General features: G+C 39.7%; 2 protein-coding genes across 2 annotated transcripts in view; one reads left to right on the top strand and one right to left on the bottom strand.

The window, feature by feature from the left end:
• LOC137993515 (complement C3-like) overlaps positions 1-10,295 on the bottom strand; it is a 71,895-nt gene extending 61,600 nt beyond the window's left edge. The window contains exons 1-6 of the mRNA XM_068839426.1: positions 10,171-10,295; positions 5,584-5,744; positions 4,984-5,009; positions 3,618-3,795; positions 1,880-1,932; positions 1,149-1,166 (exon numbers count right to left, since the gene is read on the bottom strand). Coding sequence (XP_068695527.1) covers positions 1,149-1,166; positions 1,880-1,932; positions 3,618-3,795; positions 4,984-5,009; positions 5,584-5,744; positions 10,171-10,229 — 495 coding nt within the window. The 5' untranslated portion in view covers positions 10,230-10,295. The remainder of the gene's footprint in view (positions 1-1,148; positions 1,167-1,879; positions 1,933-3,617; positions 3,796-4,983; positions 5,010-5,583; positions 5,745-10,170) is intronic.
• Positions 10,296-11,990: 1,695 nt separating this feature from the next.
• On the top strand, positions 11,991-25,102 carry LOC137993516 (thrombospondin-1-like). Its single transcript, XM_068839427.1, has 7 exons — positions 11,991-12,110; positions 13,441-13,630; positions 14,749-14,931; positions 16,315-16,473; positions 20,461-20,634; positions 22,918-23,097; positions 23,960-25,102. The coding sequence occupies exons 2-7, from the start codon at positions 13,558-13,560 to the stop codon at positions 24,088-24,090; spliced, it is 900 nt and encodes a 299-aa protein (XP_068695528.1). The 5' UTR covers positions 11,991-12,110; positions 13,441-13,557; the 3' UTR covers positions 24,091-25,102.
• The last annotated feature ends 552 nt before the right edge of the window (positions 25,103-25,654 follow it).

Below are 25,654 nucleotides of genomic sequence, written 5' to 3'. Positions count from 1 at the left end.
CAATTATAATCAAGAACGTCCGCGTGATTTTGGTGGAGAATGAGCAGCCATCTTGAAATATACGCAAAAAAACCGCTAGCCTATATGAATTAAGGCTCAAATTTGGCCCTTTAAAGTGTTTAAACTACTTGTTCTATCCGAACCGTGCCTATTTTTTTAGCACCCGTACCATTTTTACCTGTGCTCGGACTACCTCGCCGAAGGTCCCAGCACGGGTAAGAATTTTGGTTCGGCACGGATGAAATTTGGTACTGACAGGTTGTATACACTGCAAATTTTATCCGAGCCGACCCTTCTTTTTTGGGACCCGAGCCAATTTCTCCCGAGTCGTGCCAAAAAATTTCTGTAGTGTAAACCGGGCTGTCGTTTGTTTTGGGTTTGTGTGACAAGCCTTCAAAAGTCGTACTTAGAGGGGCACTGTCATGCTAAATTTGCTGTTTTCAGGTCAAAACTGGGTAAAAATCTACATTAGTACTTTAGCTCACACGTCACATTCCTGACAACCCACTGACAAGATATGAAATATATTTATTGCACAAATGGCTATTCGTATTTAATTTTTGGCGACTTTCTGCGGACACCACCTCCAAACTTGAAAAAACTGCTTTTCAATCCATTTCCATCCTCTCCATCCATAGATGCAAATTGCAAAGATTATTAGTCAATACATTGTAACAATGTCCAATTACGGTCATAGCGCGGTCAATATTAGTCGTGCGTACTCAACGAATATCCTACGATATACGTAATTTTGTGTGTCGCGGAGAAAAATGGTAGTTTTTCCGGCTTTTTTTTCCAATAGACGTAGAAATTTGTGCTTTGTCCTCAATGTGTTGAATAATAAAACAATTATCCTGCTCAATCTTGCGGAATATCTCCTGCTGAGTTTAGCCAACTCGGCCTACGGCCTCGTCGGCTAAGTATCAGGCGATATTCCGCGCGATTTCGCAGGATAATTGTTAAATAGCTTCAGTGTGCTTCAATTGTTATTGGCAACAAAACTACACCATTATTTTTTGGTCTGACTGACGCAAAGACATATTTTAGTGTTTTTAAGTTGACTGAAATAGCGTGACACTGCCCCATTAAAAATGGAAATGTTAGTAAAAGTGAACATAAAAGTGAAAATAAGAAATTTAAAGACTTACCAGAACGATCAGATTTATCTAATTGGACGGAAAAAAAGAGAAGAAGTATGTAAGTGTAAATCGGAGACTGTCACGGGATTCAAGGCAACACGCATTCAAAAATGGCGCAAACTAATGGTCAACACTAATGGCCATCCGTCAAACTGACATTGGACGTTTCCTTACAATTACACGACGCAATATCCCATCTTAATATGAGAACTTATCGCTGTAAATTGAATGAAAACAGGCAGAATTAGAGCTTTAGTTCAACATGAAATAGCGTTTTCTAAGCAAAGCCGCGCTGATCTACAATATTTAGGACTAAAACCACTTTGAAATTGCTAACTAAGTGGTGAATTTCTACTAACTAAGTAGTTACTAGAACTATGCTTCTACTGAATTGCAGAAACTACAAAACCGCACTGCCCAAGTCTTCTCTTCCTGTTTTGTATTTATCATGGAACACAAATAAGTGTAATAATAATCAGGCTCATTGTGCGTCAAGTTTCAAGATAAATCCCGAAACCCATACTGACAGCAGTGGACGTATGACTTATGAGAGAGATTGCTAAAATAGACCTTAATAAGACGACGGCCATGTTGACTCCTGAGGGATTGAAAACGTTTGTTTTAGCGCAACCGAAACTCGTTCCCAAACATTTCAACTCGAGGCTTATGGTACGAAATCTATTGTCTATGGCCAATGTAGCCGGCGCGCGAATAAGGCCCATTGTACTGAAGAATCTTACCTTTCTACGAGAAGGCTTCATATCAAACTCAAGAGGGAAAACTCGGATCTTCACTGCAAAATAATTAACAATTGTTCCATGAACGCGCGTTGGATATGAGATGGTAAATAGCCAAGGAGGGGCGTAGGGTCGAGTTGGCAATAACCAGTCTCATATCCAACAAGCGCGAATGGAGTAATTGTTTTATTAAATTCCTTAAACTCCAAAAGTTTGGAAGTACGAAATAGGAGCGAAAAAAACGAGAAATCCGAGCGAAATCGAAAAAACTTGATGAAGATGCGATGTTGTGTAATACCTTGTGGTCTCATCACAAAAACATTTCTTGCCTTTCTCGTACTTTTAAAAGTCGGAATTGATCTAAAGTTTCCACAAAAAGGCATTTTTTTTGCTTTAATCAGAGAGAAATTTCGCTTTCCGGCGAAAACAATTTTAGCTTGCAACGCTTAGCGCAATCAATTGCCATGTAAGGTCAAACTAAGGTATCTGAGATGATAACCGAGACTGAGTGAACCAATCAGAGCACGAGAACTGCATTAACCGAGGTTGAAAATTTAATAAATATATATATTCTGTTGATATAAAAATGCGATAGAGGCATACAGGATAAATGCATAGCTCACTTGACTGCGAGCATAGAAAAAAAACGTAAGATTCGGTGCAGCAGAACTTCTATTGAGATCGCCGTTTCATTTTAGCAAATTTCTCTTCCATGCATATTTACTTTACGGGAAAATATCTTGTTACAAACATTCTCTTTGATTCGAATGTGCTAACTACTCGAAAAAATAACTCGTTGGGGCAGAATCATAAAACAATAAACTTCATCATAATGTTCGCGGGCATAAATATGTTTTGGGAGCGACTCATTTTAGCCCGAGCCGCTAGGCACAGGGGCGGATCCAGGAATGTTCTTAGGAGGGAGGGGTTCACCACTAAGGAATGGCGTAGCTGACTGGAGACGTTTTTTTGGAAGAATACCGTTGTATTAGAAAGCCGCAGATAATCTGGGAGGGGACAAGGTGCGCACCTCCTGCACCCTCCCACTAGATCCGCCCCTGAGGTAAGGGTTAAAATGAGCTCTGAGAAGGGCACCAAACATATTTATGCCCAAGAACATAAACTATATTTTAATATTTTACTATTATTATCCATTTGGAGCTCGGCTTATTTGTAAGTGTTGAAATCAATTGTACAATTGCTTAACTGACATTCTGAACTGAGTGCGTTTTGCTTGAGGCCACAAAACTTACATACACTTCGCCACCGACAATGGAGCTACTGCAGGCGTTATTTATATTATTTACATTAGAAGCTCCTCTTGAAAGAAACGGAACTAAGAATGCCCGAACAAGTACAACTCCTTCGTTGTTTTCTGAGTTCTCAGCCATGATATGGTCTTTGAAGAAGAAGAAGAAGAAAAAGAAGAAGAAGAAGAAGAAGAAGAAGAAGAAGAAGAAGAAGAAGAAGAAGAAGAAGAAGAAGAAGAAGAAGAAGAAGAAGAAGAAGAAGAAGAGGAAGAAGAAGAAGAAGAAGAAGAAGAAGAAGAAGAAGAAGAGGAAGAAGAAGAAGAAGAAGAAGAAGAAGAAGAAGAAGAAGAAGAAGAAGAAGAAGAAGAAGAAGAAGAAGAAGATGAAGAAGGAAAAGAAGAGCAAGAAGGAAAAGAAGAAGACGAAAAATTGATAATATCTTCGCTATAACTGGGATGAAGACTACCGGATTTAGAAACCGGTTTTCTTACCACTCTGCTTGGGAGTGTAAACAGGTTTGTCAGTTTGTATGAAAACCATTCCACTTTTGTAACTCAACAAAATCTTTGCCTCCTTGTGAAACCGAAAGTGCCCATCATCTGACTTGGCAATGAGGTATACGAACTGCTTATCCACTGAGCTGGGATCAGGTAAGTCTTCCGGGTTTACCTATACATATTTCAGACAAAAAAAAAATGAAATCGTGGAATTTAATCTTTTAGGAGGCAGTGCCGCAAAGAAAACGTCTCGGCTTTAGTCATCTTACGTGGTATTTCGTTGCAGAATAGAGGCTGACAATGTTGCAAAGCTCGAGCAACAAGAAGAAATCGACAAATTTTCACCCCTAAGTCTCGCATTTACTCAGAATAGAAGCGGTTGAGAAGGGCATAGCTTTCTTGAGTCTTTACAGAAATTCCCTCTGAGATTCTTTTGCGACAAGACGGTGAAAAAGTATTTCGCGATAAATCACAAGCAGAAGTTGGCTCGTAACGTTTTGACCGCTGCTGAAAGTTATATTTCTCAAAACATTGCCGTGTATGTCTTCATACAGTAAACACCCACATATAAGAACCTATATTTTTCCAAGTTAGGCTAAATAGGTTCTTATAAGAATGGTATTTACAGTAGTTTTAAGCTATCTAGGTACTTAAATTGGTTCTTATTTCCACAAAAATTATCTACTCTGTGATACATATGGTAATATTGATTTCCTCTGATGAAGATGTTGATACCTTTATATTTAAGTCATAGCCATGAAAAAAAAAGTTTCAAACAAGATCTGTGCAGTTTAAAATTTGTTCCAGACGCTTGAAATTTCAAGGTCATTTTCTAAAATAAGAACCTGTTTTATTTTTTAGACTAAGCTGGTTTTTATGTAAGGGGGGTCTAAAATGAATCTTATAGCCTACCAGGGTGGGTGTTTACTGTATTCTTTCCTCTAATTTTCCGGAATCATGTTACTCATACCGGCCAAATCTCGGTGCTGCTTCTTTTGGATAATTCTTTTTGTCACGAATAATGCATTTGGAAATTAGGGATTGTGCTTGTTTTCGTTTCGTTGACGAAACTCCAAAAACGCGCATGCATTTAGGCTTTGGTACATTATGCTAGCATTAATAGAATAATGTGTCAAAGCCTACATGCATTACATTGCATCACCTGAATAGACCACTTTCGAGTTCTCACGGCTGGACTGGATCTAGCATGAACTGGAGGCTAATGCGGGCAAATCTTTTCAAATGCAAATCAAGTTGCCCGCATTAGCCTCCATTTCATGCTAGATCCAGTCGAACCGTTAGAATACGAAACTGGCCTATCAACTTGCTGTAGGTATAACAAATCATAAAACATTTTTACCTTAACTGAAAGAAATGTGTTTCTTCCTAAGAAATGAACACAAAGAAAGAACGAAATGGGTTATTGCAATGTTGCAAATTGATCAAATCAGTTTTAAGCAATGTAACGTTTTAAGACTGTTAGAAAAACCACTGAGTAAACTGGGCCAATCACGGCAGACGAAGACGATCAAATGATCCACTGATCACAACGTAACGCCAAGCAAAAGACATGCAGCCGACGCTAATGGCAGGAAAATGCCTCCAGTCGTTTGTCCTTGGTTTGTCAAAACAATGTTGTGCGAGACTTTAATACCTATCGTTAAACGCATCGGCAATAATGCAATACATATGAAGCAATCCTAATAAACCTCGTTTTAATTCAAACAACAGCTTTCCTTTCAATTTGAAATTGAAAATTTGACAAGAAAAATAATCTTATCTCTGGCGAAAACCAAGACCAGTCAGTATTGTATTACTTTTCTTAACAAAATAGTTTATTTTTTTGCTTTTCAAGAATTTTAAGAATACACTGGCATGACAAGACAGTTTACTTGAACTATAGCATTTAGTACAAGTTCTTTTCTAACAGGAATTAACAACTCTGCTAGGACCGTGTTACCTTGTTCAACGAGCCCTTGCACTTGAGAGAAAGTCTTTTGTCGCTGTGGGTAGTCCTGTAAATATATCTTGACAGTCACAGGCTGGTTAGCATCAAATACCGAAACGGAGACTTGCACGGCAACTCCAAGGTGAAAAACATTTGGTGCCATTATGGAAAATCTGAAGAATTTGAAAAAAAGGAATAAAAATTAAACCACAAGCGACCACAAGGGCGGTTAAGATTCGCCGTGTATAGGTTCTCTCCCACTCACTTTGCGGCGAACGAAAAAGCAGTGGGGTAGAGCAACTGGACAATGGTTTACAACAAGAAAAGAAAGAGAAAGATGTACATTCAGGTTAAGAAGTCGCGAATGAACAGAGAAAAAATATAGAGACAAACATGAAGAAAACTTATAAATCACATGCAATTTCAATTCAAAGCTGTTGGACTGGCAGTTCGCCAAACAAGAATTGGGTATTAGCAATTTAGTATGGTAAAGAATTAAGAATTTTTTTCTGATCTCTCCGATTTTGCCTCGCCCTCGAGACGAGGCTTGAGCCGTAAGCATAATCATATGCAATATACATACGCAGATGAATTCGTACTTTACATCATGGCAAATTACCAAAATAAATGAAAAATGCTCTTTGTCTCAGCCGATCAGCATTTATTAGTAATTTTACCCTCTATAACTGGAAAAGAAGCCATCAATAAACCATCTTTGAACTTATTCCGTTTCGACAGCAGGTAATATTAAAATGTGACCCCGCTACTGAAAAGACCCATAGGCTCAACTTCCTTCCCATGGCATTGCTCTCTCTCGCTTCCGATGGGGTGGGAAGAGGAATGGCCCTTGGGTGGGAAGCGTACGAACGCCTTTTAATTAACATGTTAATTTTCCGCCTCGTTAATTTTGTAGGTGTTTTTTCTTTAGTTTATTGTACTTTTTTGGTCGCGTTTTTTTGGTTTAGTCTCACAATAATTAATAAGTAGGTCATGTTTTAATATAACACTTGTAAATTGTTCTATCCAACTAGTTTTCTATATATGGGTTATTGACCAAGCTTGTTCGGTTAAGATAGCTGGATATTGGCCAAGTTCGTTTTTGCGTGTTTCATCGAGGTCCATAAACGCGCACAAAAAGAACGAGGCCAATATCCAGCCATCTTGACTCAACAAGCTTGGTCAATAAAGTATTTATTGTACGGAGTAAAACACCAAAAAATGACATTTGATCTTGCGGGACCAAGCGAGAAATCTCGAGAGGGCAAGATAGTGTCCATCTTCCCCGCCCAATCACAGCGCGGGATTCGGTTCATCTTGGCCGCTCACGGAACTAGTCGTACAATAAATGTAAATATTTTCTTACCAGGTTGTTTTTTGGGGTGTTTTACAGCGAAATAGAGCTTTTCCTCAAGAAACTGTCTAGAGGGTCCCAATAGGGTTTTCGGGATTCGAGATTTGGCCTTTTTAGAGCCCGGGATTCGGGATTCTAAAGAAAAATGGGATCGGGATTCGGGATTGCATTTATGGACGGGACGCGGGATTAAGCGTTATTACGAAGCGGGATCCGAGAAATCGTCAATTTGAAACCCCGAGATCCGGGATTTCTGACAGCCAAAAATAAACTCAACTTTCGCAATGCCAGTCTTTCATGAGAATTTGTTTTAAATTCGTCACTGCTAGGTGGTATTGTGTAACGAAAGGCAAGGTTCGTTTGCTCTCCCGTCAGTTTCCTGTTTTTAAGTTGCATTATTGAGTGTGTCCTTTGAGCAAGATTCTCGGGATAACCTCTTCACGTTGGCATAATTTAATATTTTGGATGAGCTCGTGAAATATTTTTAAGAGCAGTTTTTTTCTGAGAAGTCTCTGTGCCGCGCCTTTGATGAAGTCTTTTTTGACTCCTGGTGAATGGCACGAGGAGAAGTGCGTGTTTTGAAGTGTTTAAGTAGGTTTGAAGTGCGTGCGCACATCAAGGACTGGGTTGCTATTGAACCTTTGTAAATGTTTGTTTCCAGAAATGTCGTTTCTGTATATATCTGAAATTTCAGCCGCGAAATAATTGTGGGGCGGTGTTTGTTTGCTTGTTCAATGAACCGCATCATTTCGGTTTCAAAACTGTGATTGCGAATGCTACAGTGAAAGACAATTGGATCATGAAGGTTGGTGGAAAAGATTAACAAGGTGTATTCCAAATCGACTGTAGTTGTAACTGACGACGGGGATTGGCCACCATGCTGAGACGTCATGACCGGTATCGGGACTAACCGATAAAAACGTTCGGGATTTCGGGATGAAGGGATAATTTTGGTCGGGATAAGGGATTGAAGAACTCTATTGGGGACCCTCCGTCTAGAACCGGTTTTAAATAGTTATCGTGTATTATGAGAGTTCTCAGAGTTTCTGTCTTTCAGGATATCAAGTTTTTATTGCAAACTAAGCCGCAGACTGTGTTGTTGTGAACGGCTGAGTAAATTACTAGAGGTTTATGTCCACACCCGTGTTTTTCATACAGCGTGTGGCTAAACAGGAGCTATCCTAAAAAAAATTAGTTAGTGCGTCTGTCCCATGATAAGATTTGCCTTTGTCGCCGTGCGTAAGCTTGCGTTTTTAGTAAAAAACAAGCCTTAATTAAATGCGCTAATTAAAGGTGCTTTAATAATGATCTTTCATTTATTGCATGGCATGACTGGCAAGCGAAGGTATTTTTATTTGTTGTCCATAACGTTTTTCGAGACTGTCGCTTTCCAGACCAATTTAACAGTCACAGTATATTCTTTCTTTTTATTAAAACACTCGCGCAGGCACGGAAACACATCGACCGGAGCTATCTCAGGCAAATAGTTGGTGACAAGGGAGGAAACCAATCCCCGCTGAACTGTTGCTCTTAATTGAATGAAAGCGACTCTCTCAGCTTGTTTGTTCAATTCATTGGTATCCTTTGCATTTTTATGTCCCAGCAGCCAATCAGAGCCAGATATCCTTTCCTTTAAGTAAATCATACAACTAGCTGAAAGGTCAAAGCACATCTGAAATTCTAGTCACATTTATACCACGAGACAGGTATAAATTGAAACAAATTTCTGTCACGATCATGGTGTAAAGTGGCTCTTATACACTTTTGTTAAGATCAAATTGCTTATAATTTGGATGTAGTCAAATATTAGACAATAGTGGAGATATGTTGAGACAACTAATTATAAGAGCGAAAATCGTTCGAAGTAGCGGAAAAACCTCCATCTCAGCGCGCATGTGTTTGGCAGCGTCTTAAAGAATAATGCGTCCTCAATATTAACATGTAAAGGAGAACAAGTTTTAAAGCTTGATATTCGGTAGGATTTTTAACTCTCTGTTATTAACTTCATCTGGCATAAATCGGGCCATTCACGGGTTTATCACCCCACTGCCTCCCGTGACAGCATTCTGCATGACTGGTTCAGGAGGAAAGGAGAAACAACAATAGGCACTTTTTGTCATTCAATAATATGACAATAAAACAATTCTGTTCAAAACTCTCGTTACCTTACTAAATAATCACTATAAATTTAATTAAATTAAAATGACGTCACTGTGTTGAAATCGTCATATTCGCCTCAATTGTGACTCAAAGGACTATTTTATTAAAGCAAACGACAATCACGGCAAGACACTCTCCAAAACTTTACCGCTCTTGTAACTCAAAAACAACATCGGTTTTCCATGGCTTAGATTCCTTTCCGGTTACTTGGGTTTATTTTTATTGTCAAAGGGGAAGAAAACCCCTCCATTTGACCCCGTTAGATAAGGCTATAAGGCGTCGAAGACCAGTTCAGTGGCCAACATTTAGTTATTCTTTGGTCAGTTACTCCGTTACTTTCGTCCATCAGGAGTAGGGAATTTAAGAAACGGCGACGGCTACGACTACGACATCGCCTCAAAACAGTAATATCATTGGTTGAAAGAGTATAAATAATCGTGCTGCACATGCAGCACGGGTTTTAGCAAGTATCTTAGCGGTCCTCTGCATAACGACGACGTGAAATCACCAAATTTGAAGTTTTGACGACAACGTCAGGATCAGAGTCAGGAGGCAACAGAGAATCCTTCATTCTCTATTTTAACTTTGAAACCGCTCGTACCAATTTATTATTAGGATACTTCACCCACATTGTAGGGAGCGAACGAGACTGAATAACCGCGAAAGACTTATGATAGAGCCAAGTTATATTTTGAGGTGACGTTTTCGTCGACCGTCGCCGTCGTAGATCTTAAATTCCCTAGTCATCACGCTGGAACAGTTCAGGGGTTCCGTTGAAATCCAGAGGTCACTACTTTTGATTGCCCTAGTTTGTGGCTGGCGACTGAGCAATTATTCGCTTAATAAAGCAACAGTGCTCCGATTATTTCATCTCGAGAGTCTAATTTCTTGAAACGTAGACCAGGCCATCTTCTATCTCCCAAACCCTGTCCTCACCTCATCGAAATGAGACGACTTGTAACAGCTTGTAGACATATAGGACGATCGGCCTTTTACTGACTATTAAGTGTTTATTTTACTTCTTGAACTTTGCGGTACGTGCTATATATTTCAATTTTTTTTGCAGCAGTTTATCAACATAACCATACCTTTTGGCCGACGCACATGCTGACGCTGCAAGGATAAGAACTGCTGTCCATAACGCCATGGTGCAAACTGATCGACTTCCCGTTTTGCTCCTTGTCTTTCAGACAGTTTCAAACGTGATATCCAGTAAACTGAAACCAAAACCAATGGGTGATGATGGATGTCTGGAAATAATCCCTTTCATAAATTACACGGATAAAATGTCAATCATTCACATGCAAAGACATGTGAGTTTGCAGGCATATTTTTATTGCGCGGTAACTGATGTGGACATTTAGTTTGAAATCTTGGGAGCTTTTGAATTACTCTTCAAATGAATATAAATCTAAACTGAGCTACGTTCGACTTCTATTAATAACCTGTCAAAGTCATATCAAAGCCAAACATATTTCGAAAAGGGATGTGCCTGCCTGAAAGCGCCGCAAAGTAAGAACTGCACGATTTAGATGGCATGCATACAAGTGGCAGGAAATTAAGCAGTCAAGTGTGCAAAACTGTATGTTCTTTTCCTTGGACAAGTTCCAGGAATGCACAAGAACAGCTCAACACTTACAACAAGCAACTTTTTGGCGTAATTGATTCCCCTGAAAATGTCTTCTAAACATTGCTAATTAATCGTTTTTTCCTTACTTATCTCCCCATCCATTTCCTTGGAATTAAGGCTTGGGAAGCCCCAGAGGGAAAAGGTGCAGTTGTGAAATTCCCGTGAGTACTCAGTTCAGCTTAAAGGTCAGCTAGTTTGCTAGTTTTCTAAGGCAGATTGCCAAAAACCGCGAAGGAAATAATTTGGTTGTAATCAAATTTTTTTCTGGAAAATCGCTCTGTGACAGATTTAATTTTGCTGCCATCGAGGGGTTCTTTGAAAAGTTCTTTTCAGCAGTTAAGCTTATCTGTTTTGATGTCAGACGTCTCCTCGGTATCGTCCTGTCTGTTGTCTTGTCTGATGGTTTATCATTAAATATGACGTCTTGTGGATACTTTAAGAGCTGACCTGGCAGTTTCTGCGATTAAGTTTAAATAGGAAAATGAACCTCGAACAGACTGTAAATGACTCAAAAGAAACATTGTAATCGAGACGTAACGGTTTGCCAGTGGTACGTAATAAAGCTCCCTTGTCTGACATACCAGGCAGTTAATTGGTGCACAACTGGGCATGATCGTATCTGATGACGTCGATGAGGCATATATGGTTTAAATTTTCATGGTTCTTGCGTCCTTTACTTGAAATTTAAGGAAGAGAATTAAAGCCCCTTGATTCCTCGGAAGTTATTTTCTTTTCCGCTTTCTATTCTAGGAAAGTTAGCCTGCGTGCATGGAGGTGGATGTACACATGCTAAGGAAAGTCGAAATAAAACTTGATTCTAGCCTGCGAGTACACGTCTCCTATTTCCTTTGTTGCACGCGGAAAAGGGTCGATTTGAAAACAAATTTTTGATCGATCTGGTTTCTCACTTCACCGCTCCCCCTCCCCCCGCCTCCCTCGATTAAAATTGAGTTTTACTCGTTTAATTGTCTTAGCCTGCTCTCACCGAAGAGAGAGAGCCTCCTCGCAGGCTATAATTGTCTGTGTAATGATCAGTGATGATTATCCAGTTTTACTTCGGGGAAAGAGCGCGGGCTGAGACGCGACGCAAGAGGGGAACTTCCGTAGCTGAATCGTTTTTCCTTTTTTATTCATTTGTAATTTAGCCTTCATCAGCTGAATGCGGAGATCAAAACAACGCACAAACCGAGAGGAAGTAAAGGAATGAAGTTCCTTCCGACCTGTTGCATGACCTTCCAGCCTTGCGATTGGACCCAGTGCGCTTCAGCTGTGGGCGTTACACAAACAAAAAACAAAAACGTCATCAACAATTAAGGATCTCTCCTCGAAGGGATCGGAATAAATGAATTTTAATGTGAGGGTATGAGCAAGACTTAGAGCTGAGGCATTCTCACGAAGGTCTGTATGGTCATCGATTTGTCTTGTGTCTTATCAATATATATTTAATTTCGTCAGTCAACATTCTCGCCGCTTCGAATTCATGGTCGCACATGGCTAACGCCAATTCGATCATTTCCGTATTGAATGCATTTGAATGTTTATTTTGTGGGAAAACTCATGTGGTAGGCCGTAAATTGGGATATGGTGGAAGACCAAAGGGAAACTGAGGGCGCTGAGATCTGCAACACCTCAAAGATTTCAAATATAAGTATTCTAAAACAAAGCAGAGGATGATCTTGGTAAAGCAACTGAGTTCAAATTGTTTGCTTCTACTGATAATTTGTGTTCGGAGATGTGTGCGTGTATCGCCATAGAGCGTTGACGAGTGAGATTTTAATAACGTTTGTGTTCGCTTGTGTCATCACTGCATGCGAGCTATCATTCAGCCTCCTACCGGTAGAAGGAGGCCAAGTTACGCTAAGATACTTTATCGATACTTTAGCATATTAAGATCCTAAATGTGATTATTTCCCGGGCCGAACATGACAACTATCAAGAATGAAAATCTTAAGCATTGTCCTTCGTTACATGGTCATGAAGTCATTTATGGAAGCGAGATTGAGGTTTCAGACATTTGATTCAGTGAACCGGATTAAAGAATGGTCACTTATGGTTACAAGGGGTTAGAAAAATAAGTCGTACAGCACTCCGTTTCTCAAATCGTCCGTCTAGTCGATTGTTGTGCCTATAAACATGCCTTTTAACATCTGCATTTGAGATAAGCATTGCCAGCCAAAAGTGATTTTTTTTTTGTTTTAAGAAAAGCAGCTGTTTTTGTTGAAACGAAACGCTTGTTTCCACGCAAAAGAACTGACGAGAAGCGATCCACTTACTAATGCTGCGTTCAATTACTAAGATTTTCATGCCTCATGTGTGGAAAAAATCCATGAACTTTAAAATATTGAGAATAAATGGCAGCATGAGGATGTTCTACTGATAAGCTTTCGTTTAAATGGTGCCAGATGAAAACTTCAATAGTAATTTCAGTTGATCTTTAACGACGTACAGATTCAGAGAAATTTGGCTCTTGTCTCAGTTAAAATTTTGAGGACGCTGAGGTCAAGACAAACGCTTCATCATGAAGGGAAGACAGACTAAATGTCTGTTGATTGTAGCCATGACGGCCTCAAGTCGCCTGAGGTAACAGAAGACCTTAATGTTTTAAGCGTTGGATACCAAGTAACTTCTACTGATAAAGGAACTGGAAGATGAGCCAGGACTTAGATATACTGGCATGACTATTAAAAATTGAGATAATGTTTTAATATTACTGTTGTGTTGCTTACAGATAATTTGAGGATCACCCAACACTTGGCTTGGGAAATTCGGCGTCCTTGATAAGGCTTGAAGTCCAGCACGCCAAAATATTGAATAAATACAGTAGAGGAAGATCCCAAAACGAAACATGTCAAAATACATAGTTTTGATTGCAATAGCGTTCAGTGCACATTGCATATTCTGCTTCCTACATTTAGCTGGTAAGTGATGACAACGTTTCAAACTTACAGTGAACGTAAATGATTTTGCAAAAATAACGAAATTATTCGACCCGTGAAAAGTTTTATTACCGTAACGGATGCAGACAGCGTAACATAGATTCTAGGCTAACCGCCAACATCTGGGAAAAAAACGCCGCGGCCTTTACAAAGGAATGAACGATGAAACAAGTACAGTAAAAGGCTAAACGACAGAATTCTGGGCCACATCTAGAGGTTCTACCGAAGAGCTGGCTCGTTAGGCTTCTTTGCCATCCACTGCCGAGCCAAACGAATCAAACGAGACTCCAGTTAGTGCGGCTCTCAGAATTAAAAAATCCAGCTGTCTCTAAAATGTAGGTGAGCAATGTATTTTTCCATGCAGTCTGTGTTAAATGGCAGTCTTCCAAGTCTAGTTTTATTTGCCGTCGCGTGTTAATTACCTGAAAGATAACAAAAGCTATTTTTTTGCTGGTGTTCAATCATATTAATTTCAACCATGACATTTTTGAGTACTCGTCATAAATAGCAATTTCGTTCCCAGGGCTTTTCCGCCGAGGAGAGCGCGAGCCCTTCATCGATAGAAGACATAGAAGGGAGTTTAAGCAAAGAAGACGGCTACGGCAACGAAAACGGCAGTCCAAAATATAACTTAGCGCTATCGCAAGTATTTCGCGATTATTCCGTCTTGTTCACCTTGTACAATACAGGCGAACAATCCTATAACTGGATGGGTACGAACGGTTTTAAAGTCAAAACAGAAAATGACTGTTTCGTGGTTATATACGTGGTTATATAACAGAATGAGACCTGACTGTAAATAATAAACTGAAATCTAATGTTTCTTCGTGAATATTTAGACCGTTGGGATCAAATATCCTGCCGGCTTTGAAATTAAAATAAGTTTCCTGCCCTTACGGATTGCGGCTCTGTTGGAATTTTTTTCGTTACGAATTAATCGCATTTCGTTAAATTAGAAATGTGTGGCGACGAGAGAAGATAAAATATCCAGCGTTGATTATTGTCTTCGATGTCTATATCCAATGTTTGAAAAGGTACACCGTTTCCTTTTTCAACTTTTTCAACTTTTTCAAGTACGTCAGTATTATATATCTTTGTAGAGGCCAGACGAGCTGCCGGAGAGGGGTTTTGTTGGTCGAAAATCAGCAAAAGAACTGGAGAATGCAAAAGAAAACTTGGACCAAGACAGCCAAAAGTGAGTTGCTGTTCTAATGGAGGAGCTGGATGGAGCTCAAGAAGAAGAGGAAGAGATAACTGTGAGCCTTGTAGAACAATAATAACAGGTATTGATTTTGAACAAAGCCAGATTGGGTAAACCTGAGTTTCCCCCAAAGTTTTTTGCAATCTCCTATGGACGGATCGATCTAGATAACAGCAAAGACACGTAACAGCGTAAAAGAAGGTTAAATGGAAAACGCTTCACCTCCGGTTACATTTTCCCATGGTCTAAAATCCCTACCTCGCAACCAGTAACCAAAACATATTCTATTTTTCCCATTTTTTACCCCACCAATATTTCCAAACACCAATTCGACCTTATGAAAGTTAGAAATTTCGAGGCAAATGAAAGGTATAGACAATATACAGGAGACAGGAACGAAAGGTAAAAATGCACGGTATGTGTTCCTGTCTCCTGCAATTCGACCTTGATTCAGTGAAAACACAGTTACTTTGTAGAGCAGCTTCTGCTCCAAAACCTTCAAAAAAATCCATCATTCCGTCGATTATCACGTGATTAGTAACCTTGTCTTGCCACCGAAAGAAAAGAAAACGTTTGCATGATAATACATTAGGGAGACCAACATGGCCGCCGTGATGTCACGTGAAAAAACTCTACAAATATCAGTAACTGTACGCATCAGGTTTTTTTTGTTTTTGTTTTTGTTTTTACAAAATAAAGTATGGAAGATTTGTCCACAATTTGTAGGGGGTTTTTATAAAACAATTATTCCTTTTGCACTTGTTCGATAGGAGATGATTATAGGAGATGATTAAAGCTCCACGCCAGGGCCCTAGTTGTTTGAACGATGGATAGCGCTATCCGCCAGATAAATCACTATCCAGTGGATAAGTCATAGTGAAACCAGTTGCGCGAATTCAATGGATAGTGATTTATCCGGTGGATAGCGTTATCCACCTTTTGAACAACTGGGGCCTGGCGCCAAGGCGCCAAGGCGCGCTCTTGCAATTATTGTAAACTGATGACCAGGAGCTCTTGTTTAAATAGAATATATTCCTTAACCGTTGTATCAGCCTTGCTGTAAGACTTTTTGACCTTCATTTTTCCCCGAGCGACATTTGACAAAGATCACAGAAAAAAGAATAAAACAGGAGAATTTAGTGTCTGAGGACGACACTAGACAGGAGTGTCGAAACTTTGGTTCTTTGAATCGTAACTTTTTAAGCTACATTCAAACCAGAGTAACGTATGTCTAAAAGACGATCACGTTTGCAGGTTACTATTTTAACCGTCACTTTTACTACGTTTAACAAAAGGCCATGTTATTTGTCAAAGTGGGCTACTCTCGTAGTCGGAAGGCTGAAATGACAAATGTCATTTTAGCGGTCTTGACCATTTCGAGGCTTGCTGCATTATAGCCCACTTCCTTCTTGTAATGTAATAACGGAATCTTAATACAGTCGTGTGTATGGTTCCTCTTAAACAGAACCGAGTTACTGGAGTGAATGGGGAGACTGGAGCGAGTGCAACGCAACATGCGGACCTTCCTTTCAAGAGAGGAATAGGACATGTATCTCCCATGGGGGAAATCCTTGCCGAGGAAGGGCTGTGATGACGAGGTCTTGCCAAACGCAACCCTGTCCAAGTACGTCATGTTAGAGTGTCATGTGAAACGTTATTGTTGATTCTTTGTGTGCAAGTTAATTAATTAACAACTAGTTCACATGCGTAAATCACACGATCGACTAATGTTGCCTGCGAGAAGTTTGTGCAATCTTTTCAAGTGCTTCATAACAGGGCATTCTAGTTGGCTGGCAAATCAATTTGGTAGGCTGGGAACTGAGTAGTCAAGAAGCAAGCAGGTAACCCGGGGGTTAAGACGGTTAAGGCCCTTTGTCTCCAACGATTGATCAGTAAGTAAATTCACCTCACAGATTAAATACACTGTCAGGTAGAGAAGTATTGAGAATGATTTAATTATCAACCACACAATGGGGTATTATCTTGATCTAACACTAAATTCTCATTAATAGCCAACAAAGAAATCTATGGTACCATTTAAGAGAATTAACATTTAGATCATGTGAATGAAAGGGTTCAATCTAAAAGTATTGAAAGTAGTCCTGTACACATATTCAGTGCACCTGCGGTAAAATCTTCAAACAAAATGCCTTTTTAATTTTTTCAATACGGTGAATGAATTTTATCGGAACGACTGATTTGACTGGCTGGCTCAGTTGTATGAGCATCGAGACTATCGTGCGGACGGTTGTGAGCTCAACTCCGGCCGGTTCAATACTCAAGATCTTTACGTAACTGGGGAGAATGTGCTGCCTTTGTGATGCTATTTGGAAATGGTAACACGTTCAAGTCTTCTGAGATAAGGACTATAAACCGTAGGCCCCGTCTCACAACCCTTCAATGTTCATAAACTCCATGAGACGTCGAAGATTCCCACACACAATTCGAAAAAGAGAAAGACATGGAGTTCCCGGTGTGGTCTAATTCTCCAGCAAAATGTGGCCAGCTTATATTAATAGCAGTCCCTTGTAAGTCAGCCGAGCCGCCCGCTTTAGTCACCACGCAAGCAAGCCGAGGGGAGCATGGGGAGAGAGCGAAATGAAGGCCCACATTTTGCTGTCTACCCATTCTCCCCTCGGCTCTTCAGCCCTCTTGCTTGACGACTAAAGCGGGCAGCTCGACTGACTTAAAAAGGTACTACTAGCAGTTTATGGCCGGCTTGGAAATAATATTTTTGTAAAAGGGGTATGATGTATGAGAACACGTAAGCAAATACAGCCACAAGTCAAAGGGGAGTTTACCAAATGCTGGATTATGTAGATGTAGATCCATATGCAGATGATGGCAAAGAAGCGTACAGCACAATGTGTTGTACAATATATAGATTTCTTTTTCGAGACATTGCTTTGTGGTGTCTGTCTAGTTATAGTACAAGGCAATTGTCTAAAATCAATTTTTATCGACCAAATTAAAGCAAGGGTTTACTTTTGCGTGTACGGCTTCAAAATTATGGGAAACTACCCCGCCTACAAATTTGAAAAGAAATGAGTCAAACACAAACTTAGCCAATATGCCGACGATACGACATTAATATTCGATGGCTCAGGCGGCTCTTTTCTACGCGCAGTAGAGGTTTTCGACATATATTTCAAATGATCTCTGAGCTAAAGTCAAACTTCGAGAAAACAAAAGTGCTCAGTTTGGGTAGGTTCAGCAAAAGATAGAGGACCAATACCTTGGTGAAGGGGAACGTTTTTACCTTGGCCGTTTGGTTTGCAGCAGACAGAAATGTAATGCTCCGTTCCAATCACGATGAGAGGATTACGAAGTATAAAATGTGATAGAATTATGGCAGTTCAGAAGGCTTACTTTAGTTGGTAAAATCACTCTCATTAAAAGTCTTCTGGTTTCCCAACTTGTCTACACCCCTACCCACCTCCATGGAGGCATTACAAAACGTCAATAAACTTGTTTCCGATTTTCTTTGGGACGGTAAAGGCGACAAGATTAAAAGCATGCTTATAACCAAGGTCTCCTGGATCAAAAAATACCTTGATCAAACAAACAGGGGCAACTGGAAATTTTTTTCGATGAAAGTTAAAAAAAAACATGGAGGAGACGCAATTTTCTCATGTAACCTTCACAAAAACGACATCCCTATGCTAGGGATAACTAACCCCTTTGTCCGTGAGGTCCTAGAAACCTGGGCGGAGTTACATTTTTCTAAAGTCGCTGCGATTACGGATGCAAACATCGGTGATCAGATTATCTGGTACAACTCCCTAATTCGAATAAATGACCGTCTCGTATTCTCATTGGTCGAGCCACGGTATTAGCAAAATTTTTCACTTACGAGACGAAAATGATACCCTCCTTAGGTATAACGATTTGAGGACCAAATTTCAAGAATTAAAATGGTTAAAATTTTGTGGAGTTCTTTCAGCTGTAGAATCGTTTATGAGGGAGCTGCGTAGTATTCCGATGAGGGACAGGAATATTGTGAAAGGATTAACTTTAACTGAACTTCTCTCCAAATGCAAATTCAATATTTTTATCTACACTTCTCAAGAAAAGAACTCCCCCACCCATCGGTACCAAAGGAAATCGGAAAGTGGCTTAGGGAACTTCAGTGTTCAGAATGACTGTGATGTAGACTGGAAGGTAGCATATACAATTTCTTTTAATTAAATGTACGTCTTCTACCAAATTAAGAACCTTTAATTGTAAGTTCTTACATCTGAGGATTGCTACAAATGATTTTCTGAAGAGAATCAACCTTCTACAATCAGATAAATGTTGCTTTTGTGAATGAGAAGCAGACTATCGCTCAATTTTTCCTGAGCTATTCTATAAAAAAGGTTTTTGGAAAGATGTTAAAGAATTCCTCTTTCAAAGGGGCCTTGGGAATGATTTTGTTCTCTCAGGGCTGTCAAAAATCCCTTTACTCATACAGCTATTGATCTTGTTTAGGTGGAGCATCCCCTTGTATATCCGCCTTCAATAGTAAACTGAACACAATTACTCAAATTGAAAAACAGATAGCTCTCCGCAGTAATCGTTCGACCGCCTTTGAGAAGAAATGGAAGCTTTTTCTCCGTTAAATTAGTTTGCTCGGACCTGGTAAGCCCCTAGCTCAATGCTAATTGTTTTTTCTACAAGTATCTTAAGTAGTGTAGGTACTGTATCGTAGGTAGTCCACGTATCTTATTGTCAGTAGTGTAAATATCGTGGTGTAAATGACGTAAATAATTTTTTTTAAAAATCTCTCATTAATTAATGGCTTCAAGAAGCAATATAAAGCTCATATTTTTCACTCTCTCTTGTAATACTTTACCTGTTTTGACTTAGTAATTTGTGAACTATCTATTCGGGTAGGGTGTGGCGTGTTCCTTAGATCCAAAAGTTTAAAGAGACCAGAATACAATTTTCAGTTACGATTTTTTCCCAAAAATTAATGCCGTGGAAATTAACGTCACCTCAGTGATATTTAATTGCTTAAGGACGATGCCTACTAATTCAAAGGTATTCATTTTGCGTACTTTAACAATATGCGGGAAGAGCATAAGTTAACAAGTTTTTTTGAAATCTAAGAAGAAAATTGGGGGTAACCACGGATTTTTCAAAAATAACTTATCAACAGTATTTGTTGAAAGCTTTTAAATGCAAATAACAAAGCAATGCATTGCGTTCTTTTCCCAACGGAATCCTCTGGAAAATACATAGTTACCCCCAATGGATACCAAGAGCACTCGCATAAGCGCGCAAAATGAGCAGATGGGCAGAAAGTATGCACAAAAATAATAGTAGACACCGTCCTTAAAATCCCTCGCCAATGATTTTTTTATCACCCAGAGCTGGACACTTGCGAGTTTTGGCTTCTGAACGGTGATCTCTAGTCGATTTAAAAGATTGTTGTCTCCTTAGGACATGCACTCAGCTGATTAACAAAATGTCTGTAATTTAACCCTTTCACCGCCAAAAAATGCAAATTGACACTTATAGATTTTACTCTGTCTAACGCCAAACGATTTTACTCGTCAATGGGGAGGCCCTCAGCAGTGAAAGGGTTAAGGAAAAGGCTCTTGCTGAAAATAGCTTGTTTGTTCAACAGTTGACGGAGGCTGGTCGGTTTGGGGCAATTGGTCAAGTTGCTCGAAGACGTGTGGCAATGGGTTCCAAATCCGAGCTAGGTCATGCACCAACCCTAAACCACAGTACGGCGGAAATTTTTGTCAGGGACAGCTACAGGAAAGAAGACCCTGTGTGGAAACAGAACATTGCCCTAGTGAGTCAAAAAAGAATTGTTGCATTGTTACTACAAGAGCAGGCTCTTCGCTAAGGAAACGGGAAACGTCTCATTATCTGCAGACACCCAATGATATTTTGTCCCCTCTCGAAAATGACTTATTCGTTCCGGCGCTGATAGAACAATTTCTGTTCAAGCGAGATTGCTGCGTTTGTTGTTAGCCTTCCCCAACGTCCACACAACGTTTTTATTAGCTCGTTCGAAAGAGCTTTCAAAATGATGAAGAACGGTGTTTATTTTATTGTGATAGCTATCTTGGTTGCCGAGTTATTCAAGATTTTGATATATGCAAATTAGAGGACTGTGACGTCACATAGTGTACTCAAAATGATGTTAAATCATAAGAAATGGAATATCTCTCTGTATGGAAATGAAACTTTTTGCAGTTGTTATACTCATCACAAAGTTCCATGATATGGCCCACTGTGACGTTTCCATGGCAACACAATGGGCTCCAGGCCTCTCCATCCAAAGGGTAACACCAGACTTTCCCTCCTCAATAAGTGCTATTTGCTGTTGATGTTCATTCAGTGGGTGTGAGTGAATATGGACATTACACAGCACAAGCATAAGGACGTCTGTTAGACTCCAGGGCCGGGTTCCTGAAAGGTGTAATAACTCTATTCCAGGGATAAATGTGCCTTATTCCAGGCACATTTATCCCTGGAATAGGGTTATTACACCTTTCAGGAATCGGCGGAACCGGCCCCAGAGCAACAAAGAAGGCATTTTTCATTTCGGGAAGGTAGAGGTCTGGTAACGAGTATGTTGCTATGGTGACATCATAATCACTATCCCAATGTGTAGTTCTGGCAGCACATCAACCCTGCAGACGTGGTATTTGCAAAGATGTTCCATATTTTGTGATTTTACATAATTTTGTGTCCACTATGTGACGTCACAAGTCCTACAATTTGCATAAATCAAAATCTTGAATAATTCGACAACCAAGAGTACTATCGCAATGAAACAAAGGCCGTTCTTCATCATTTTGAAAGCTCTGAACAAGATAATAGGTAATTTAAATTTGTTTCATATGCACTTTAACAACCTTCAATTTATTGCACTGATATATATTTATAAAAGTCAAGGAGACTATTGCACGACTGATAAAACAACGCGAGAATGTACTTTTTAACGACATTTCGGCTGGCTAATACTAGCCTTCATCAGGTTTATTTGGAGATCTAACGAGTTTACAGAATTATATATACACATGTTAGAAGATTTCAAATGATAAGGTAAAGTGATACTGGATAAACAAACCAAAGTTTCAAAAGAATAAAATGCCGTTGAAACACTAGATGAGCTTTTCAATGGCAATGAGTAACATAGGACTGTGTGAATGGTTATTGCTAAGTGTTCTGAACCTGCGGTCTGGATAATAACTACTAGTGGGACTGTGTTTGGTTTCCCCGATATACTGAAGATTACATAATTTACACTGAATCATGTAAACAACATTGAAAGTTTTACAAGTAATGTGATTTTATGACTTTTACCCGTAGAATGAAATGTGTATTCATTACGGCCGAGTTCTATATAGGGGCAAGTGGTGCAAGTTTTACTTTTGCACCGAAAAGAACCGGGAAAAATACATTTTCGCGTTGTTTTATCAGTCGTGCAATAGTCTTCTGGACTTTCATAAATATTTTTAAATCAATTATGACTGATCACGATCTTCTCTGATCCAACGCTCTGCAAGGCTAATCGTCCACGGTTTTTGCAAAGGTTTAAAACCTGAACTTCACGGCATTGATATAGAACGCAGGGTTCAGGGCCCGCGGAGTACGTTTGAAGGTAAAGGGGCTCGGTTTTGGTATGGATCACGGACGTCTGAGGGGAGGGGAGAGGCACCGTTGAAAATAGTGATGGGGGCTGTACACCCCCCCCCCCCCCAGCCCCTCCCTCTCTGCGGTCCCTGGGGTTGGGATCTATTATTTCCTACCACCTATTTTACTGTGTCCTTCGTTTTCTGAACCAATTTCGAGGGCCACCGAAGTAGCAGTGCCTTTAAATTCATCTAAGAGAGTAAGATTGGCGCGGTGGTGAAATCTCGTCCTTCTGCCAATGTGTTTCAAGCACGGTTCTTGGGTTCTACTCTTAATGTGTTTTCTTGAGTTTGTTTGTTCCCTACTCTACGTTAAGAGCTTTTTTTCCCCAAAGGGTCATAACACTTATAAACTGTGTAATCGAATTATAAGCTAGTTATTTTTCCAGCTTATTATGTCTCCATGACAACGATTGAATTTTTTACCATAGTTCACGGAGGCTGGGGACCTTGGGGCGAGTGGTCAAGATGCAGCTTGACCTGTGGACTTGGTAAGCAAACACGTGACCGGAAGTGCGATTCACCAGCGCCTCAATATGGAGGGAGACCATGCAACGAAACTGAAAGGGTAGATGGAAGATACTGTCGAGTAGAAGAATTCTGTGATAGAGGTTTGTGCACTTCTGTTCATTAATCTAAATCGGATTAATATCCTGTATCTATAAAGCACAAATTCGACTACAGTTTATTTGGGTTTATTTACTAATAGAGATAAAAAATGAGGACAAAAAGTCAAAACAAAGGAAATTTGACAGCGCTCGCTGTAATTTTCTATGAAGTTCATTTAACTGATTGGTTGAAACAGATTATGACGCTTTTCAGATTCAAACTTTTACAAATGTCACTCAAGTGGAAACTTGGAAACGAGCATTTGTTACGAACTTGAACCGGTATTACACGAAAACTGCACTCTTTTTTAGCTCATCAAAACTGAGTAATTTTTGAGTGAATTGCAGCCTCTTACCAGTCCCTTTTCCCCCAATGTGTAGGGAAAGGTCCTGGGAACGAGGGTTGTGTGTATTATTAGGGAGCTTACGAAACGAGGACGACGACGGCTACGAGGACTTTATTTAAAAATACAAGTTCGCGTTATTCATGTCACTAAGAAACTACTTCGTGTAGTTTCGCGTTTAAATGTGTAGTAACTATCGAGGAATTAAACTGGTATGAGTGAGTTGGAAGCGTAGAGAGAGAACTGAAAATTGATCGTCATGTGCTAACGTCCTCCACAGAACCTTGAATTTGGTCATTTCACGTCGTCATTTAGGAGATGACGGCAAAGAAATGTACACAAATGTAAAAGGCACGTGCAGAGCGTGCAGAGCCATTGTTTTTGCTGATTAAACCCATTGTTTTGCAGCGTCGTCGTTGCGGTCGGCGTCGTCGTTTCGTAAGCTTCCTATTAACGGGACTAAAACGACTGTTCGTTTATTCATCGGTCATTACCTAATCGACAGCTATGTTCGTTTGCAGTTCGATACTCTGGCTCCGGTTCAGGCTGGTCGTCGGGGTCTGAGTCTGGCTCGGGCTCGGGCTCAGGCTGGATATCAGGGGATGGAGACTGGGAGGGTATTAAAGCCTGGAGTGATGACGAGGACCTTTGAGCTGGTTAACATCACAAGAATAGCCCGTGGACGTCCTCTGAAATACACTAAATCTCTTTTGTTTAGCTTTAACTCAATTACATTGTGTTTTCTCTTTCATTATTTGTTGTAACGAAGCAGTAATTGTTATCAAATACCTTAAAACCTAAAGGCATAACGAAATTAGTCTTAATCGTATTAGATTGAAACTCTGGCTCAATTACTTCAAGCCTCTCAACTTGCCAAAGACATTGTGTGTGGACGAAGTACCTTTCTTTCTTCTCGTTAACGGCATTCTTGCAGTCAAAATTAAATATATATATTTTTTAAACTGAGTGTGGCGCCGCGCGATGGAAGATGGGCTGTGAAGTCTTAAATTTCTTTGCGCATAGTATTAAATGCCTAATAAATGTTTGGCACTAAACCATCTTGTGGGTACTGTTAGCTAGCGATGGAATAAAAAACAATTGAAATTGATCGAAACCAATCTTTCATACTTCATTTAACCTTTTTTTTTTCAATTTGGGAGTTCTGTTTCAACTCACACTAGCTTACTTCATTGGCCCAATGCGATTGACTCTTAGGACCCATTTATACAGTTTATGTCATAGCGCGGCATACGGGGTTGTATTCAAGAGTTGCTTGTGTGAAAACCCGAACCAACAACGTGCGAGCGAGTGAGAACTTTTGACACAAACAATGAGTGAATTTAACCCCGCACAAAGCACTTTCTACGACGTGAGCTGTTTATTACACGTAAGATGAGAAATTTCATTGAAATAGTTTTCTTAACGCAAGGAGGAGGAGGGAAAAAGGCGAAGAGAGGAGAGAGTGGCGCCTCTAAAAAAGGGGCCAAATCTAAAAAGCTATTTGAATGTAAACGATGCACGATTCTGATTGGCTCGGAAATGCCTTTACGCTATTGTTGATTGGTTATACTTTCACACGTGAAACAGCTGTACACCATTCTGATTGGCTGTATATATAGGCCTTTTAGACATGGCAAAATAAAGTGTATAGATTCTACAAATGAGCTTTATGGAAACCGTTTCAACATTTGCTTCAACATGTATGGCATTCACACTTTGTTGAACCAAATGTAGGATTCGTTTGAACTGGTCGTTCAACATTGTTGAAATGGTAAAGAATGTTTAAATTCAAACTGATTTGAACTTTCATTCAACATCGATTCAACATTTCTTTTCTTCTCGAAGTTGGGGCCGTTTGAATAGTTCGTTATGACCAAAATTCTTCTTTTTGTTTGGATTTCAAAACTCTGTTAACTAAACTCTAAGTGATCCAAGTTTTAAGCATTGGTTTCAAAAAGACACCTGTTTATTTTATTAAACTGCAATTGAAGTTTTCGATTTAATTACTAACTTTAAAATCATCGAGAGAGCTGGATCGAGCAGAAATGACGTCAAAGACTCACTACTTTAAGAATGCAATGCGTGTGTACGCGGCTTAACTGATATGCAGCGCGGGAGTTTCGGGCTTTCAGACTTTAAAATTCGTGTTTTGCATATCTAATAAGCTGCGTTTACACGCTGAAATTTTAAGCTAGTGAGTAAATGACCTCAGTTTT

The sequence above is a fragment of the Montipora foliosa genome, chromosome 2 (genome assembly GCF_036669935.1).
Source record: "Montipora foliosa isolate CH-2021 chromosome 2, ASM3666993v2, whole genome shotgun sequence".
Taxonomy (NCBI): domain Eukaryota; kingdom Metazoa; phylum Cnidaria; class Anthozoa; order Scleractinia; family Acroporidae; genus Montipora; species Montipora foliosa.
This window is presented reverse-complemented; position numbering and strand designations above follow the sequence as displayed.